This window comes from Ochotona princeps, chromosome 13 (assembly GCF_030435755.1).
Source record: "Ochotona princeps isolate mOchPri1 chromosome 13, mOchPri1.hap1, whole genome shotgun sequence".
NCBI lineage: Eukaryota > Metazoa > Chordata > Mammalia > Lagomorpha > Ochotonidae > Ochotona > Ochotona princeps.
The window spans coordinates 6382856-6401829 of NC_080844.1; the positions used below are offsets into that span (position 1 = coordinate 6382856).

General features: G+C 50.4%; 1 protein-coding gene across 1 annotated transcript; it reads right to left on the bottom strand.

Annotated features, from left to right (window-relative positions):
- Positions 1-1871: 1871 nt before the first annotated feature.
- On the bottom strand, positions 1872-14621 carry C13H10orf53 (chromosome 13 C10orf53 homolog). The gene is made up of 3 exons (XM_058671401.1): positions 14465-14621; positions 2800-2919; positions 1872-2182 (listed from the first exon to the last, which is right to left on the bottom strand). Exons 1-3 carry the CDS (start codon positions 14559-14561, stop codon positions 2118-2120), a joined length of 282 nt encoding a protein of 93 aa, XP_058527384.1. The 5' UTR covers positions 14562-14621; the 3' UTR covers positions 1872-2117.
- Between the last annotated feature and the right edge of the window lie 4353 nt (positions 14622-18974).

An 18974-nucleotide genomic window follows, 5' to 3' on the forward strand; every position in this document is an offset into this window, starting at 1 on the left:
GAAACAACGCTGAAGCTGCAGGTGACCCGGCAGCAGGCAGCAGGGGGAGACTGTTCTTGAGTGTTCTAACTCAGTGGAGAACCAGTTAACTATTTACAGGGAGCTGTAACAGCTTGGTCGTCCCCGACCCAGCCATATTTCTGATCTCATCACAGGCAAGAAGGGCTTTGGGCCAGCCCTCCTTTGGCAGTCAGGAAGCCCAGTGGCTCCGAGGCTGTCTGGGGCCTTGGGAGGGATGGCTCCCTGGCTGGAGTGAAGCTGCAAGCAAGGGAAGGGGGTCTCTGAAAGCTCTGGAAGTTCAGTTCCTCCCTTCTGCTGGTTTACACTCTAAACGCTCATAGCTGTGGCTGCGCCAGGCTGAGGCTAGGAGCTGGCAACTCGGTCCTGTAGGAGTGAGGAGAAGCCCAATGATTGGTGCCACCGTCACTGCCTGCTGGACTCCACGCTGATGGGGAAACTGGGAGCTAGAGCCGGTGGGCACTGCACACGAGGCTCTCCAACAAGGCATGGGGGGTTATGCATGTAAACTACCTTAACTGCCAGGCTGGCCCAGCGCCTGCCCTATTTATTTATTTTATTATGTGAAAGGCAGACTTAACAGAGAGAAGGAAAGACAGAGAAACGGCAAGATCTTCCTCCACCTGCTTGTTCACTGTCCAATGGCCTCAACAGACAGAGTTGAGCCAATCTGAAATCAGTAGCTTCTTCCAGGTCTCCTGCATGAATACAGAGGGTTCAAGGACTTGGGCCATCTTCTTCCACTGCTTTCCCAGACCATTAGCAGGGAGCTGGATTGGAAGTAGAGCAGCCAGACCAGAACTGGTGCACATATGGGATAAAGGGTTATCCTGTAATACCACGGCACCGGCCAAGCTCAACCCCTCTTTAGGGGTCTGCAGCCTCCTCCTAAGGGGCGCCAGTGCCACCTCATGCTTCTGTCTAGGTCTCTTCCAGGTCTTCCTGCAAACATCACGTTGGCCTGGCACACACAGCAGAAGGCAGACAATCTGGCTCTCGGTGTGGATGTTTATTTGTTTTCCACTCCCTGAAAGACAGATAATGTTTCCTGTCCATTGGTTCACTCCCCAAATGCCCATAATAGCTAGGCATGGGCCAGCTTGAAGGCAGGAGCCCCGTTCATGCCCATCTCCCTGAAGGACAACAGGAACCCAGGTAGGGAACATGCACCAGCAGGCCACTGAATCGGAAGCACAGTAGTTGAGACTCTGAGTGGCACCTGATAAGTGGCATGGGTGACTCGAGTGGCAGCTTATGCTCTGCCCACACAACATCTGCCCCAGCCTTGTTTTAAACGAAGATAGATGGAGATTCAGTCTGAGTGATTTTTAAAACTAGAAAAAGAAAATTTCTATTTGAAAGGCAAAGTGACAGGGAGTTGGTGCTGGCCAGGTGGAGGCCAGGAGCAAGGAAGTTAACCCAGGTCTCCCAGGTGGGTATAGGGCCTGAGCGCCCCAAATCACTGGCATGGCCTCCTGGGGTGCACCGCAGCAGGACGCTGGGTTCAGGAGCAGGGCTGGCACTCGAGGCCTGGCCCCCGATAGGGGATGTGGGTGTCTCCAGCAGTGCCTTCCCCTCCATGCCAAATGCCCACCCCTGAGCTACCTTCACTAGTACATTTATATTCTTCTTGCACCAGCAACAATACAGAATCTGTAGGAACAGCTAGAATTCCAAATTCCAACATAATGTATGGGTTCAGACTGTTTAAGGCCTCAATCCCCACCCCACCCACTCCTCCCACCCCCACTCCATACCCTCTTTAATTTTTACCTGTTCCTGGCTCTCTGCCGACTACAGCGAGGAATCATATATGCTTCTGGCAACGATGTGTTATTAGGGAGGGAGAGTGCTTTGTTATTAGATTGCATTTATTATTTCCTACAGCTCAACGTGCACCTGATATTGGCGGCTCTCCCTGTGGGTCACGATGGGGAGACGCTGCACAGGATGTGGTTTTATTATGTGTGCAGGCCTCTGTGCACACTCAATGCAGCACATGCTGAGGGCGGACTGATGCTGCCTTCTGCTAGCCAGCACGGTCCGCAGCCTGTGCCCCACCGGGGCCACTGTTGCCGGCAGGCCCCAAGACCACGAGATCAGTAGGCATTCAGTACGGCTATCCTCGCCTCTTCGCACAGGGCATCCAGTTTCCCATCACCTCCTGGGGAAACAGAATTGTCTTGAGCCAGCTCTCCAGTTGGATGATGTCTCAGGGACATACAGGGGCACGTTTTCAGAGGCTATCAGCACGCAAACACACACACACACACACACACACACAAATGGTTGCCAAAGCATTTCTTCAGAGCACCAGTGAGGCTGCCAGCTGCCAACCTGCTGGGCCAGGGGCTCTCCTGGGCCAAGCTGAGAATGCCACGCACAGCAGGCTTGCAGACACTAATTATCTTTGCAGGTGGAGGTGATCACTGAAGGCAACAAAGCGCGACTTGGGAGAGCAAACAATTGGAAGCACACCTTCTTCAGCAACAAACTTTCTTGTTCAATTCCATCCCAGGCTTTCAAGTCCAAGGCTTCCCTGGCCTAGCTTCCCTTCCCCCTCCCCGCTTCTGGAGGATGCCGGAGGGGCGGGCAGTTTTCTGCTTGTGGTTTTGGGCAGCCTCCCTTCTGCACCCCCGAGTGAGCATGGGTCTTGGGGATGCCAATCTATAATTTGAGAAGCAACCCGATCCAAATCCAGATTCCTCCTCTCAATCTCACCATGTGACCTTGGGTGGGGTGGGGGGTTTGCCAGAGGGGGCTGGTGCCCACTGGGCTTACCGAACTCCAGGTCTTCAATGTTGCAGTGGAACACCACCTCCCCGTTCACCACCAGCTCCACCGTGTTCCAGTCGTCTATCTTCTCCAGGATGAGCTGGTGTCCATCTTTCTTCAAAACGACTGCAAAACATGGGGCTGGGGTAGGTGAGCCGTGGGGCACGGACTCCAGCTGGGCTCTCCAGGAGGGGTTATCTCTCAGGAGATGGTGTTCAGTGGTACGGGGTTTCTGGAGGGGACTGGGTGACTTACGACCTCGCGGGTGGGAGCATGCAGCCCTCAGTTTGCTGCAAAGAACAGTTTCTAAGGAGAAACAGTGGTGTATGTGCAAGATAACATTTTATCTGGAAATTTCTAAGATTGTGAATCTTTTTAAAAAATATTTATTTTTATTGGAAGATTTATGGAGAGAAGATACAGGAGAAAGATCTTCTGTCTGCTGGTTCACTCCCCAAAGTGGCTACAACTGCTGGAGCTGTGCTGATCTGAAGCCAGGAGCCAGGAGCTTCTTGTGGTTCTTCCACACGGGTGCAGGGTCCCAAGGCTTTGGACCATTCTAGACTACTTTCCCAGGCCACAAGCAGGGAGCTGGATGGGAAATGGAGCAGCTGGGACGGGAACCAGCACCTGTATGGGATTCCAGCCCTGCAAGTGGAAGCTTTACTTGCTATGCCACTATGCAGGTCCCTATGAATTATTTAATAGCAAGAAAAATACTTGTAATAGAAACCAAGAATCTAAAATATTTGATACATATTGAAATATCTGTTCCAAATTAATAATAATTAATATGGAAAAATGAAACTCAAAGGTAACTTATCCTGGTGCAACAGTATTTTGAATTCCATGACAAGTTTTTTGTACTCTTAGATCTCCTATGTAAGAAAATATCCATGGGGCGGGCTTGGCAGCGTGGCCTAGTGGCTAAGGTCCTTGCCTTGATCCCATATGGCCGCTGGTTCTAATCCCGGCAGCTCCACTTCCTCTCTATCTCTCCTCCTCTCAGTATATCTGACTTTGTAAAAAAAAAAAAAAAAAAAAAAAAAAAAAAAGAAAAAGAAAATATCCATGGGGCTGGATCCATCGGGTAGTAGGCAAAGCCTCTACCTGTGTCCTGTATGGGTGCTGGTTTGAATCCTGGCTGCCCCACTTCTGATCCAGTATCCTGATCATTGTTTGAGAAAACAGAGGAGAATGGCTCAAGTCCTTGGGCCCCTGCACCCGCATGGGAGATTGCAAACAAGCTCCCTGGCTTCTGGCTTTGGATCAGCTCAGTCCCGGCCATTTGTGGCTATTTAGGGAGTGAATTGGTGCAGGGTGCTAGAGAGCTCACAACAGATATGTCTAGGTTGTATTAAGGAGTCTTTACTAACGAAGTTTGGTGATGGTAGAGCCCAGCAGAAATTAACAAATAAGTCCATGTGGCAATCCAGTCTGTACTGAAACCATAAGAGGAACAAATGGTCATTACCCTGAAGTCCATCCATTAAACTGAAGACCTATGTCCCAGCTTCCCCAGCAATATAAACTATCCTTAGGGATGTGCAGTGAACAACTTGGACACAAAGCTGCAGACACTCACCTTTCCCTGGCTTCTTTGTCCGTATTTTATCACTGCTAGGCCTCACCTCTCCTGGAACTCTTGAAAGTACCGAGTAAAAATACAAAGCATCTTAGTGTTTGCATTTTCACTGACTTGCCCAAGCAGTGAGCGGAGGGTGAGGAATACCGACACACAGGGACCATGCTCAGGGGCTGCCTGTCCTGGGAGTCTGTCCACAGGAAGCCAGACAGCAAGCCGGTACCTGGGAGGCCAAGAATGATTGAAGCGCGTGACCAATAGAGAGTGAGCCCCTCCCTATCATGGGTCTTTAGGGAGCTTGCCAGGGGGAGTGGCTACATAACAGTGCAATACCGCCCCCTCTCAGGTTCCAGGTGAGTGTCACAGGTGAGCAGAAAGGACCAGGTAGGTGGGGGTAGTCCAGCTTTCCAGCTCTTGACCTTGAACTCACTGCCTAAGACCACAACAGAACCAGTGGATAGATCTTGCAGTATCTTTCCTTCTCTTTCTGTAAAATCTGCCTTTCAAATAAAAATAATCTTTAATTTTTTTTCTTTTTCTTTCTTTTGCCCTAGCTGATGGCAAGCCTGCCTTTTGGGGCCAAACCACTGTGTGACTGGTAAAGGAAAAACCACTGCTCTTGAGTACAAACCTTCTACCAGACCTGGGTCACTTGAGCACACTTTCCGGGACTGCTTCCAAGTGGCCCTGTGCGTATCTCCAAAGCCCCAGGTAACTCACACTGGGCCCTGATTACACCTTTTTGAAGAGCCCAGCAATTTCTGCCAACAGCCGAGAGGGGAAAATAAATCGGGGTGGGTGGGGAGGCTTTTTCTCAAGCTGAGGGTTCCAATCAGTCCCCCCCAAGCATCAGTCTGACAAGTGCCACCAGCTAATTGCACCTGATTACAGACACAATGGCTGTTTCCAAAAACTGCCTGGCGAGGCCACTCCTTAATCCTTCCATCAGATCCAGAGCCTGGGGCCCCAATGCACACATTCTAATTGTGTGACTTTCCCTCCCCTTTTGGAAGGAAGCTTCAGGGAGACTCAGTGAGGTCCCCATTAGCAAGACAGTGGTCTGTGGACACCCACAGGGCGGGCCCCAGCGACCCACAGCAGCTAATGCCTCCTCTAGCACTCTGGGGAGGGCCCTGTCTTTTCCTCGGTTATTTATGTTTCTGAGCTTTGCTGTGGCCGTTCTTAAAGGTCCCTGGGGAAGGTCCTCAGCTTGGACAATGGCCTGTGCAAATGAAGACTCTCCTGGGAGTGGACTTCCATTTGACAGCAGGCCAGCCAGCAGCAAAACCGCTTCTCCCTTCTGCTCCCACACTGCTGCCTTGAATAAGGGAGGGGCGGAGGGGGGGAGGCATGCTGCTGCTGTCACGCTCCCCTGTCAACACCCAAGGAACCTTCTGGAAAGAATGAGGTACAGGGACTGCCTGTAGAGGTGAGGAGAGACCTTACAGGGCCCCACAGGGCGAGCACTGTACGTCTGACAAGGACAGTGTCTGTCTTTGAAAAATTTTCTGAAAATGTATTTATTTGAGAGATAGGCACAGAAAGTGAGATGAGAGAGAGAAACAGAGAGAGCATGTGCCTTTCTGCTACCTCTTTCCCCGAATGCCTGCCCATGTGGTAGGCTGACGCCTGGAGCCAGCATACACTAAGCCCCCAACTGCTCAGAGCCATGTCTGCTTTCTCTCCCAGCATGCATGTTAGCAAGGAGCTGGAATCAGGACCCAGAGCCAGGGATCCCACCCAGGCACTCCAAGGTGGACACTGGCATCTTAACCATTGAGTTAAACTCCTCAGAACAGCTTTCCACAGCCTGGTGTAGCTGAACCCAGGGCAGGGGCTGGCACTTGTGGCACAGTGAGGTAAGCTGCTGTCTGCATTGCCTATATTCCATATAGGGATGCTGATTCAGGTCCCAGCTCCCACACTTCCCATCTAGTTCCCCACTGATGAGCCTGGAAAAGCAGCAGAAGATGGCTCGGGTGCTTAGGCCCCTGCCTTTGTGGGACACCCAGAGGTGTCTGAGGCTCCTGGCGCTGGCTCGGCTCAGCCCCAGCCATTGTGGCCATCTGGGAAATGAAGCAGCGGGTGGAAGATCTCTCTGTCTTTGTCTCTCCCTCTTTCTTTGCTTTTGCACTTTTCCAGTAAATACCTCTTTCAAAATAAATGAATAAATTAAAATCAGTTTAATCACCAATCCTGTGGTGTTGGGTGCGCTGACTATGGTGGGGTCCACTTCATCTCTGCCCTCTAGGGCAGTGAGATCACCACTAGACCCATGGAGCTAGTACAGCTTATGATTAAGCAAGCTCAGAACTGCTTGGCACTGCTCCTTCTGTGTTGTGCCCCAAGGGGCCTGAGCCTGCTGTCTGTCAGAGCAGAAAGCCACCTCCTGGTCAGCACGGATCTGCAGCCCGGGGACATCCAGGCCTTGCCTGTCTACGGCCACAGCTGGCTGTAGAGAGCAAACACCGAGGGTCCCTGGGATTCCTGCCGCTCCTCCAAATGCCATCTCTCCCCACAGAGGGCCCGTTGCCCCGCTAGGAACTGCTGTGGTTTTGTCTATTCAAAGAAAGGTCAGCTGCTGTCCTTCCTGAAGCTGAGTCTGCGCAGAGGCAGGGTTGAGCTCCAGCAAGGAAGCAGTCAGGAGCTCCGGGGCCACCCGCCGAGTGCCCACCCCTTTGAAGTGGCATCTTGGTCTTCCAGAGGGATCCAGCTAAATCCAGGACACAGGAAAGGCTCACTTCTGCCGGCGCTGGCCAAGCTGAGGGCTGTCTGTGCGTTGACTGCAGGGCAGCACGTGCAGGTTGACTTACGCCTGTCTGCCCCCAGCACAGGTGCAAGGCCATGATTGTTAACCAGGATGGTCATCATGTATGTGACTTGGGAATGAAGAAGGCTGCACTGAGCGTCTTAGCGCTCTAAGGGTGCATTCCTTCTGATCTCTTTGAGTGGGTCCTTGGCAGGTGGAACAATAGACCAGGAGGGGCCCTGTGCCATGGTGCATCAGGCTAAGACTCCCACTACAGTGCCAGCATCCCATAGGGGTGCTGGTTCTAGTCCCAGATGCTCCATTTCTGATCCAGCTCCCTGCTGCTGGCCTGGGAAAGCAGCAGAGGATGGCCCAAGGCCTTGGGCACCTGCATCCACGTGGGAGACCAGAACCAGAAGAATTTCCAGGCTCCCAGCTTTGGACTGGCTTAGCTTTAGCTATCATATCCATTTGGGGAGTGAACCAGTGGATGGAAGGCCTCCTTCCCCACTGCCATCCCTCTCTTTCCCCGTTCCCTGTAACTCTTTCAAGTAAAATTAATACAACTTTAAAAAAAAGAGAGAATAGAACAGGCAAGGAGCAGCCATGGCCAAGAAAAGTACTTAGAATTTTCTGCCAAGCATAATTTCATGATCACCAGTCTGTAGTAGGGAGATTGTGTGTGTATGTGAAACTAAGCTATTATAAAGCATGAGTAATAAGGAAAAAATAAGAAATTTCAGTTGCTTAAAGTGTGTTCAACCAAGATCAGGTGCATTTCCATAACAAACAGGGCTTTGGGACAGGATCAAAGAGCCATGATTTTCCAAGATATACACCCAATACAGAGTAGATTGTTATGGAGGAGAATCGATCAACACACTTCTCTGCACCCGGTGATGTTGTCTTGGGCCTTTTGTTCAAGGGTTATATATAATCTGAAAGATACTACAGCAGAAACAGTGAGAAAGACAGGGAAAGAGAGCTCTTCTATCAGCTGGTTCGCTCTCCACACGCCTACACTGTCCAGGGCTAGGGCTGAAGCCAGGATCTAGGAACTCCATCTGGGTCTCCCACATGGGTGTAGGGTTCAAGCACTTGAATCATCATCTGCTGCTTTTCCGGGCTCATTAGCAGGGAGCAGGATTGGAAGTGGAGAAGTTGGGACTGCAGGCGATGGCTTAGCCCTCTGCGCCAGGGCCCTTGTGTTAGGGGCTGGGACAAGACACAAGGAGCAGAAGATCCCTGCTTTGTTGCCGTGAGCATCCCCGGCACTCCCAGGCCTGCAATGAATGTTGGCTGCCAGTTTTAGGCAAATGCTCATTCATGCATACACAAAGCTCATTTTTTCAACTCAGCCACCTGCTGGCACCTTCAATCATCAAGTCGTCTTCCACTACAAAAAATGGTCCCCTGGATCTTTTCAAGAAAACACTTTGTCCTCCTCCCCACTGTGGAGGGCAGCCTGTGTCTGCTGCCCGCACTCTTGGCTCTGTGGGCCCTCCCACTCCTGTTAAAAATATTGTTTCAGGGATTGGCCTTGGGGCACAGTGGATTAAGCCACCACTTCCAATGCAGGCTTCCCATCTGGTAGAGCTTTTGATCCAACTCCACGGAAGTGTATCTGGGAAGGCAGCCTGAGTGCTTGGGTCTCTGCCAACTCTTTGGAAGATTCAGATGGAGTTCCTGGCTCCGAGCTTTGGATTGGCCCTGACCATTTAGGAAATGAACCAAAGGATGGAAAATACCCACCGCCCTCCCTCTTGGTCACTCTGCCTTTTAAATAAACAAGCAAAACTTTAAAAAATAATTATTCAAGAGAAAAGAGAGAGCGAGAGCAAGCAAGCCTGGTTCACTCCCCAGTGCCTGCAGTGGCTGAGACTGGGCCGGGAACAGGGAATTCAACCCAAGTAGGTGGGCAGATCCTAATCACCTGTGCTGCCGGGAGGCAAGGGAATGATTCAGGCGGGAGAGAATGGTGGTGGTGAGGCCAGACGCTGGGTAGGATGCTAAGAAAGGGCAAGGAGGGTTGAATGACAGACATGCTTTAAAGACAGAGTGGAGGAGGAGGGGGCTCCTGGCCCAAGGAAGTGGAAGGAGAGACCTGCTGTGCCCACCTGGGGTTGGGGGAAGTTTGCGGGTCAGCTGCTGGTGCGTTGGGTTTGGGGATCTGGGGCACTCTAAGTCTGAGATGCCTACTTCCTGTGCGAATGGCGACGGGAGGTCCTGGCCAGACAGGAAGTCGCCAGCATACAGATGTTACTCAAACCTGTCAATGCTCCTCCTGACTCAGAGCGGCCCTCCCACTCCCATCCAGGTTCCAGAGTGTCATTTTGAACCAACCCAGGGAGTTGTTTCCACTCACTCCTCTTCCCCAGATCTTGTCCTGCAACACTGATTGATCTCTTAGAGCACAGATCTGATCTCATTGTTCGCCGCCCTCCCCTGCGCCCTCACTTTTAAGGACAAAACAGATCCGACTCTATAATCACACACATTCTGCAACCAGACCTGCAGGTGCTGCATCTTGTCCCCTTCTTGCTCCCCTTCCCAGCAGCCCCCTCAGGAGTCACCGGATGAGCGCTCAAGTCCTCACAACACATAGGTGTGATACAGGTCTTCTACAAGCATGTTCTCAGCAGACTCCCACCAAGAAGCAAACTGAAGCTCATTAAGGTGAAATAGCTTGACTTTGAGCACAATGCCGACAAATGAGCCCAATTCAAAACCAGGTCAATACTTCCGTTTCTGCTCCCATGGTGTCCCTCCTGACTGGCAGATCTGGGATGCAAGCAGGGGATTTGGGTTCAGGGACAGGTGGACAGCTGCTGCTGGCCAGATTTGTGGACAAATATGATGGAGGAGTTTCTGCCCCTAATACTTGTAAGTTGTGTATGATTACGAATGAGTACATGTGCATTCTGCTCTGAGACAACGGCTGGTGTGTAAATGCACAGATTGAACACGCACCAAACCATGCGGTTGTGGTGGTAGTAAAAGACCACAACAAAGGTGTCCGCTGACATAACAAAATTGCACAGAAACAGAGGAAAACAAACAAACAAACACAAACAAACAAAAAAACCACAAGAAACTCTCAGAACTAACACTGGTGAAACTCTAGAAAGTAGTCAAAAGCCTATAGCAACCAAATAATCAGTGTACCAAGAACAAAGTGACTTTAAGCCAGTAGGAAAGCCGTGTGACACCAGGACTGACCCTGGCCACTCTTCTCCCTTGACGTAAGACCAGCCTGTCTTCTCATTACAGGGTCATGGTTCTGGATTCCTGGGAGCAGGGCAAACCTTGTTCAAGTTCTTGCAAAGGACGACACAAGATGCTTTGTTAGCTTCCCCTGGCGCTCACCCAGGGTGGAAAAGGCTGTGGGCAAGGCAAAGGAACACTGTGAGACACACAAAATTCCCACAGCTGTCCGGGCAAAAGATTACAATGAGACATGCAATAGACGTCATAAAACCCGAGAGGGAAGCTGAAGCGAGGTTTCTTTGGAAAATGAGAATGTCAAAAAGTGCTCACGTGTGTTGAGGATATTAGAAAGTCAAATGCATGCCCTGAGCAGAATGTGGACTGGAAAAAACCGTGCAGGTGCAATGGCTGCATGGCACCAGGAAGCAGAGGTGGAAGCAGACAGCTTGGCTGCACGCCCATACAGGGCATCCACACACAGCAAAGTCACAAAATGTGGGTAAGGGCTTTGTGTTTTGTTTCCAATCAAATGTTAGTCAAAACACGGTTACAACACAGAGCAAAGGGAGGAGGAGAATAATCTAATTTCCAGAGGAAACATGAGAATATTTGAAAGGCCAGATTTCAATCACATAATCATAAAGAACGAGGGAAAGTTTGACCCAGAAATCAAAAGGAAAGCTAGAAAACCTCCAAGCACTTGTGATTCCAAATAAAACAGTACAAACTCTTAAACCAATGAATTACAGGATAAATCACAAGGAATACTGGAAAACACCTTGTGTTGAGTGACAAAAAATCATAGCCTATACAAACTTCGGGATGTAGTGAGAGCAGAATGGGTGCAAAACTTATTAAGTGTAATGATTACCTTGAAAAAGAGCTCGAGTCTAGAACCTAACTGTGTAGCATAAGGAACTAGGAGAAAAAGAACGAACAACCCAAAGTTATCAGAAGAAAAGAAATAACAAAGATTACATAAGCAAAATAGAATAAAGAAGAGCAATAGAGAAAAATCAATCAATTCAAGACTCCATATCTAGAATAACAAATGACAGAGGGGACATTACAATTGACTTTATACAAACAAAAGGAAGATTGTAGGAGAGAATCAGTCTTTAACAAAGAAAAAAAATTTTTTTTCTCATTTGAGGACTTGGTGTGATGGTTTAGTGTAGCCTCAAGGGCCAGAGCTAAGCTGATCTGAAGCCAGGAGCTTCTTCCTGGTCTCCCACGTGGGTACAGGGCCCCAGGACTTTGGGCTGTCCTCGACTGCTCTCCAAGGCCACAAGGAGGGAGCTGAATGGGAAGTGGAGTAGCTGCGACAAGAACTGGTGCCCATATGGGATCCTGATACATGGAAGGTGAAGGTTTAGCCACTGAGCCCTTACACTAGAACCCAAAGAGCAATTTATTTTTATTTGAAAGGCAGATTTACAGAGAGAGAGAAATGGAGAGACAGATTTTTCCATCTGCTAGTTAACTCTCCAGAATGGCTGTAACAGATGTAGCTGGACTGGTCCAAAGCAGGAGCCAGGAACTTCATCCGGGCCTTCCACATGGGTGCAGGGGAGTTCAAGCACTCAGGGTATCTTCCATTGCTTTCCCAGGGAGCTGGATAGGAAGTGGAGCAGCTGGAACTCAAACCAGCACCTATATGGGATGCCAGCACTGTAGCTGGCGGCTTAGCCTATCATGTCGTGGTGCTGGCACCATAGTTGGGGCAGTTGAAGTCCAGGACCAAGCGGCCCTGTTTTGGTATCTGATGGAAGGGGTGAAGAACAATGGAGCAGCACCTTCTTTGGAGGAGGGTTCACCGTGGCAAGCCAGTAAGGAGAAGCTGAGCTCAACTCGACCCAAACATGACAATGGTCTTGTGAATGCATGTTCCCAATGGCCAAGGAAGGCATACTTGGCCCGCTTTCCTGCTATCTGAAATCACCTTCCCACACCTAGGTCCTATTGGATTACTACTGTGGGCTGCAAAGTCCTGCACCAATTCAGGAGCCTCATCATGCTTAAACCTGAGGATGGATCAGGTCCTTGGGCCCCCATGCCTGCGTGGGAGACCCCAAGGAGGCTCCTGGCTTTGGACTGACCCAGCTTCAGCTGTTACAGCCATCTGGGGAGTGAACAGCACATGGAAGTCCCTCCTGCCCCCCGTGAGTGTCTCTCTGTCCTTCTCTCTGCAATTCTGTTTTTCATATAAACATATGATAAATCTTAAAAAAAAAAAAACAAAACAACGACAGCCCTTCCTCTCCCCCTCCCCCTAGCCACCAGGTGAAGGCAAGACAAAGCTTTACCAGACAATGGCCCCATGGGACTCTGATGGCCTTCACACTGTTCCCTAGTCCTCTCATCTTTGAAATTCTGAGACCACATCCCGGGCTGATGGATAACACTGAGCCACTTGCCATGGATATTTTGCAATCAGCTATTGTGTGAGAGAAAGCAGTTCTCCCTGCCGATGAAATTCTACCTCCTCCAGGAAGTCTCCTGGGACTACTGGGTCAAAGCCGAGGTTTCTGGCCTCAGTTCCTATAGCATTTTGTCTGGAAGACAACGGGGCCTGGTGCGATGGCTCAGTGGCTAAAATCTTCACCCTGCAAGTGCTGAGATCCCATATGGGCGCTAGTTTGTGTCCTGGCTGCCGCCACTTCCCTGTTTAGTGGCCTGGGAAAGCAGTGGAGGATGGCCCAAAGCCTTGGAACCCTGCATCCACGTGGAAGACCTGGAAGAAGCTCCTAGCTTCTGGCTCTGAATCAGCTCAACACCGGTTGTTGCAGCTACTTGGGGAGTAAACCAGCAGACAGAAGATCTCTCCCTCTGTATCTCCTTCTCTCTGTAAATCTGCCGTTCCAATAAAAATTTTAAAATCTTTAAAAAGCAGACCCTCACGTGGTGACATCCCATGTGCAGTCCTGGGCTCTCTTCACTTTCAGTGCATTTTCTCTTGAGATGGGGACTCAACCCTCTTCTGTCCTTACCTGCACTGCTGCCTCAACTCCAGCAGGATCGGGACAGGAGAGAGGCCGGGAGAGCTGAATATACCCCAGATGGGACTTGCTCCTCCCCATTGTGCTCCAACTCTGGCGTTCTCCACGCAGTAGCAAGCGCCTCCACCAGCGCCATGTCAACCTACTTGCCACCCAGGGCTTCCCCTCTGATGCAGCCCTGGTCCGAGCTGCTCCCAACTTAACCCTGAACGGCTCCAATAACCACTGGGTGGGCCTCACTCCATCTTCAGGGAAGCCACTCGGGAAGTAAAGCTTCCGTGTGCTTTGCAGGATCTGGCCTCCAGCCACCTTGCTGGTCCCCGCCTCCCATCCACGCCTTCAGACAGGAGTCCCTCTGAGACCTTCTTGCCTGCCTGGTCCTCATTCTGTAAAGCTCAACTCCAAAGCACTTTCCTCAGCTGGGCTTTTCCAGGCCTCCACCCTCCAGGGTGGCCAGCCACAAGCCCCGCTAGTCAGGAGCTTGCTGCTCCCTGAGAGCTGGGCACACCTGTTATTCAGAAATCAACAAGATCGCTTGGAGGACACATGTCACAGTTTCACACTGTGTCCTCCAGTATCCACCAGAGGGCCTGACACAGCAGGTTTGCTGTAGGAATAAATGACCGAGGAGCAAAAGTGCTCAGCACAGTCCCCTCCCAGCTTTGGGACCCTTGATGCTTGCTCAGTAGTCCTCAAGTCGGGGTATGTCGTTCTTCCTATCAATCTGTGTGAACGCAGGTGGCACACACTTCCTTCTTTATTCCTTTATTGACTCTTTCATCTGTTGGTTCTCTCCCAAAACAGCTGGAATGATCATAGCCAGGAGTCAGCACCTGCTTCTGGGTCTCCCACCTGTGCCCCGAGTCCGGAGCACATGAGCCATTCTCTACTGCTTTCCCAGGCCGTTAGCAGGGAGGGCGACTGGAAATGGAGCAGCCAGGACTCAAACCAGCGTGCGTAGGGGGTGCCGGCACTGCAGGCGGTGACTTTAACCCGGTACATCACAATGGAAACTCCTTGTTTCCACTCTTATTTCCGAGCCCCAGGAACCCGGAGATGCGCAATGAGCAGCTGAAGAAGGAAGAAGGCTCAGAGCCTGCGGTACACGGGGCACGCGCGGCAGGGACCCACCTTGCAGGCCCTCCAGGCGGAAAGTGCGGTGCTCCACGGCCAGGCCCACCGCGCTGTAGGGCCCATAGCGTATGGTGACCACCGCTTTCTTGGGCATTGCTCGCACTCTGCCGCCGACCGGTCCAAGTTGCAACACACGCTGCTGCTAGGCAACCATTCTCCCGGTGGGCGGTGAAGTGGGCGTGGCCCCCTCTCGGGGGGCGGGACCGAGGACGGGGCGGAGCTGAGGCAAGTTTTGAGGTCCCGCCCCCAGCACACCCACCCTGCCCTGGGCCGGAATACCTCCTCGGAGCAAGAGGTCGGGTGCATACCCTGGGACTGCAACCTGGCGCGTTGGGTGTTTACAAAACCTATGCTCACAACGGCCGAGTAGCCTTACCTAGGCAGGCAGGGTGCAAAAATTGACTTTGTTCCCTGAATAACTAGGTTATTTGGAGCAGACAAAAACTCTCTTCAGAGGTGCTGGACTTCAGGACACCCCAAATTCTGCAAAGACTAAGCAATGGTAGCTCGCCCTCTAAGCTTCCTGTTCAAAGTCACAGAGAATCTTGGAGCGAACCCCCCTGCTCCTCCTCCCATGCTTGCTGCTCTCTCCCTCTCCCTGACCTCGAGCCAGTAAGCTTTTTCATGCTGTCCAAGAAAGCTCTTTTAATAAGCGTGCATACCAGAACTTGAAAATGACTTCTACTGGAAGCTTAGCCTGAATGAGCTAGGATGCTCTTTCGTTAGTTACTTTCTGTGGTACAGTTCCATAGGCATGGGGGAGGCTTCCACCCTCCCTGTTCCCCCTACCCCCCACATACTGCTTTCCCCTATATTAATACAACAGTCACAAGTCCATTATTTTGCCATTGAAATGTATCATGAGCTAGTCTGACCCAGACATTCCCTTGTTGAAGGTTTTGCTAGAATGACTGATGTATTTCTGAGGTTCTCCTGTTCGTGAACTTGGAATATCCCTGTTTTGTTCAGCTCACCAGCGTCTTTCAATATAGCTTATCTTGCACATGGTTTGGTCTTATTAGTGGTATTCCTTGGTACTGTTGAAGTGGTGCCTTTTGAATTGTGACTTTGCTGCTTATTGCTGCTGTATAAACTGTAATTCTTTTTTTTTTAAAAGATTTATTTTTATTTTTATTACAAAGTCAGATATACTGAGAGGAGGAGAGTTAGAGAGGAAGTGGAGCTGCTGGGATTAGAACCAGCGGCCATATGGGATCAAGGCAAGGACCTTAGCCACTAGGCCACACTGCCAAGCCCTAAACTGTAATTCTATATTGATCTTGTCTAAGCTACTGCGACCTTATTTATTATTTCTATGAATTTGTTTGCAGATTCTTTGGGGTTTTTCTTCATAAACCATCACTTTGTCTGTAAGCCATGACAGTCTCATCTTGTTTATGAAGTCCTTCCTTCATTTGTCTCTGTCCTGTTCTGGGAGAACTCTGTTGCAATGACGGATGGAAGTGATGAGAACACAGGTCTTCTATATCTTGACACTGGAGGGACGGTCCCGACATTGCCCTGTTTGGGAGGGTGCATGTTGTAGGGTTTATGCCAAAGCTCTTGCTCAGACTAAAGCCTGTTCTTTTCTAATTCTGTTTTATGATGAGGCTTTTAAAAATTAAATTATGAATGAATGGTGAGTTTTATTGAATGCATTTTAATGATTAGAACGATCCCATTATTGTTATTGTTCAAGTGGCTCATGAGTAAATGCCATTTCGTTGTTTAACATTTATTTCATTGATTCATTGGTGAGGCAGAGAAACACAGAGACCCCAGACCAAGCTCCTGTGTGCAGGTTCATTTCACAAATGCCTGCAAAGTCAGGAGCTCAACACCAGCCGGGTCTCCCGTGTGGGTGGCGAGAACCCGATGTCTTAGCCACCGCTACCGCCTCTCAGAGCCCGACGTTGGAGGAAGTTGGCATCAACAGTTGAAGCCAGAGGTTGAATACAGGGGATCTAATGAGGAACATGATGTAATATTTCTTGGCAGCGTATGTTGTCCCCTAGGCACATGCTGGTATTTGAAAGCCGCCTCTAGCCCTGCCTTTGTCCGGCAAAACCCTGGCTTACAAGCATCCAACATTTTGGTTCTCCTTCTTTTCCTCCTCCTTCTTTTTTCCTTCTAGACAAGAGGAGGGGGTCCCTTGAAAGTCCACTACAATGTTTCTTCAATTCTGGAACACTTTTAGGAGAACCCAATTAAGGCCGCTGGGGTCTGGGTGTGGTCTGGTACACCTGTGTTTCCTGCCCACTGCCCGTGCTCTGGTCATTCTGATCTTTCTTTGGAACTTGACTCTCTATTTAACAGACTCTCCCTTTGGTGCATCTGCCTCTGTGGGTGGCAGAGGGCCTTCTGCCCCCAACCCAGCCTGCTCTTTACAACAAACACAAGAGACCAAAGACAGAAGCCTGGGCTCTGTGGAGCTAGGAAGGGACAGAACCAAGCCAAGAACTTCTAGAGGAAGCAGATGGTGGGGAGAAGGAGGAGCTGGGCCTGGGGGTAAGGAGAGAGCAAGGATTCTAGGCAAGTCCTTTTGCATCTTGGCTTTTGCCCAGGGATGGTGGTGTGTCTGTCCTGTGGATGTACACGAATCAGGAAGGTTAGCAATGGTGTCTCACTCTCTCCAAGGAGAATTGTTCAGGGGTGATTTGGGAAACTGCTAGTCACCAGAGAGACTCTTCCCTATATTTGTAGGGGTGCCCAATGTTATGTGTGTTGGGGGGAGCTCCTGCTCTGTTCTTGGAGGTTTTACAGTCGCCCCCCCCCCCCCCGCCTGGAACTTATGTGGTTAATCAATGCACACCCACATCCCTGGTTCCTGTTCCCTTCACCCCTCCTGGGGCATTCTTGGGCACCATCTCACATTGCTGTTCTTAGGTTCTGGTGAGAGGGCATTTGAGCTTCTGGTAGATAGGAGGTGCCTCAGCTCCGAGGCAGCAGTTTCAGAGTTCGCCCTAGCTTGGGATGGCTCTGCTGACAGAGTGGGGCCAGAGAACTTGTGCGCCTGCAGCAAAAGACTAGGTTTGTAATGTCTCCTTTTCTCCATTTTCCAACAACAGCCATGACATGTCATCTCACCACATCCCTGGAAGGGGCAATGTTGCCACACTTTGGCGCCTACACCTGTTGGTGCAGGCTCAGTGGAGATGTCCATCTCTGCACCCAGGGTTCTGCCACTCAGATCCCAAACACCCATGAAACACCCCTGCCCTCGCTCCCACCTTGTGGCGGCCTGCTGTACACAAAAAGAGACTTGGCTCCCCCTTCCCATTCTCTCCTGGCCTCTGTGTCTGTTTGAATTTTGTATATATTTATGTTTAATGAGAGAAAGATGGTGTGTATGTAGGGTGGGGAGGAAGGTGGAGGAATATCGTCCATCTTCCATCCATTTCCTGCAGCAGCCAGGGCTGGGCCAAGTTGGAAGTCAACCCAGGTCACCCATGCTGGAGGCTGGCACCTGCTTAGTTATTTCCTTTACCTCCTAGGGTGTGCATTAGCAGGGAGCTGGATAGGAAGTGAAGTGGGTTTCAAAGTCAGGCCCCCTGATATGGGACAGGATGATCCCAAAGGGTGTCTTAACTATTGCCACTGCCACCTCATGGACCATTGCTGCTGGTAGGACCCAGATGTAGGCCTATGAATTATGGCTTCAGTTTTTAGGAAGTACAGCATTGCACAGTAGAGCACTTCTGCATAGAAACAACGTTCGGCATCTTCCTCCTCAGCATTGCTTTTTATTGGCTATACAATTCCAGTCTTTAAATAATTTGCACATAACTTTTTCAATATATAGTTCCTTAATCATAATAGACATTTCTTTAAAGCACAAAACTATAAATTAAAATTAAAGGGTTATAAATACACATATACATATGGCCATAAATCTAGAACTATTTTATAAAAATAGAACTCAACAATTAATTGTATAGGTTTTGGCAATTCAGCAGTATTGTAAGGTGGCCGCACACATTCTACCATGCCTCCCCATTCCCAGTGACTATCCCATTTTCCATCTCTTTGGGGACACAGGGATCAGCCTCCTTTACCAGGGTGTCTCTGGGGATGCCCGGGGCAATGGCTCAGTTTTGCCTTGGCATAAAGATGTAGGGTAGCCCCCTGCCCTTGGAGGCGGAAGACCAGCTCCCAGCCCCCTCCTCTGAGAGGTGTCCCCTTGTGCCTTGGCAATGTCGCAGGGCCAGAGTGGAGTGCTCAGAATGCTGCAGAGCCCAGTAGCTTAGGAAGAGGTGGTCTTCCCAGGACTGCCCCGTCCTTCCTCCCAGACTAGTGGAGCGTACTGGTATGGGGGGACATGGCTCACACTGCCTTCCTCTTCTGCCTGCTCCCACACTGCCTTGCCTATCATAGCTACTCAGGGCATCTCAGCTTCTCTGTCTCAACTATCTGTCCCTCCTTAGCAGGAGCTGGGGCTGGACAGGGCCAATCCCTCCTCCCTGGCCTATTTCTTGTCCCCTTCTGTCCTTGGGGCCAGCTCCCTTCA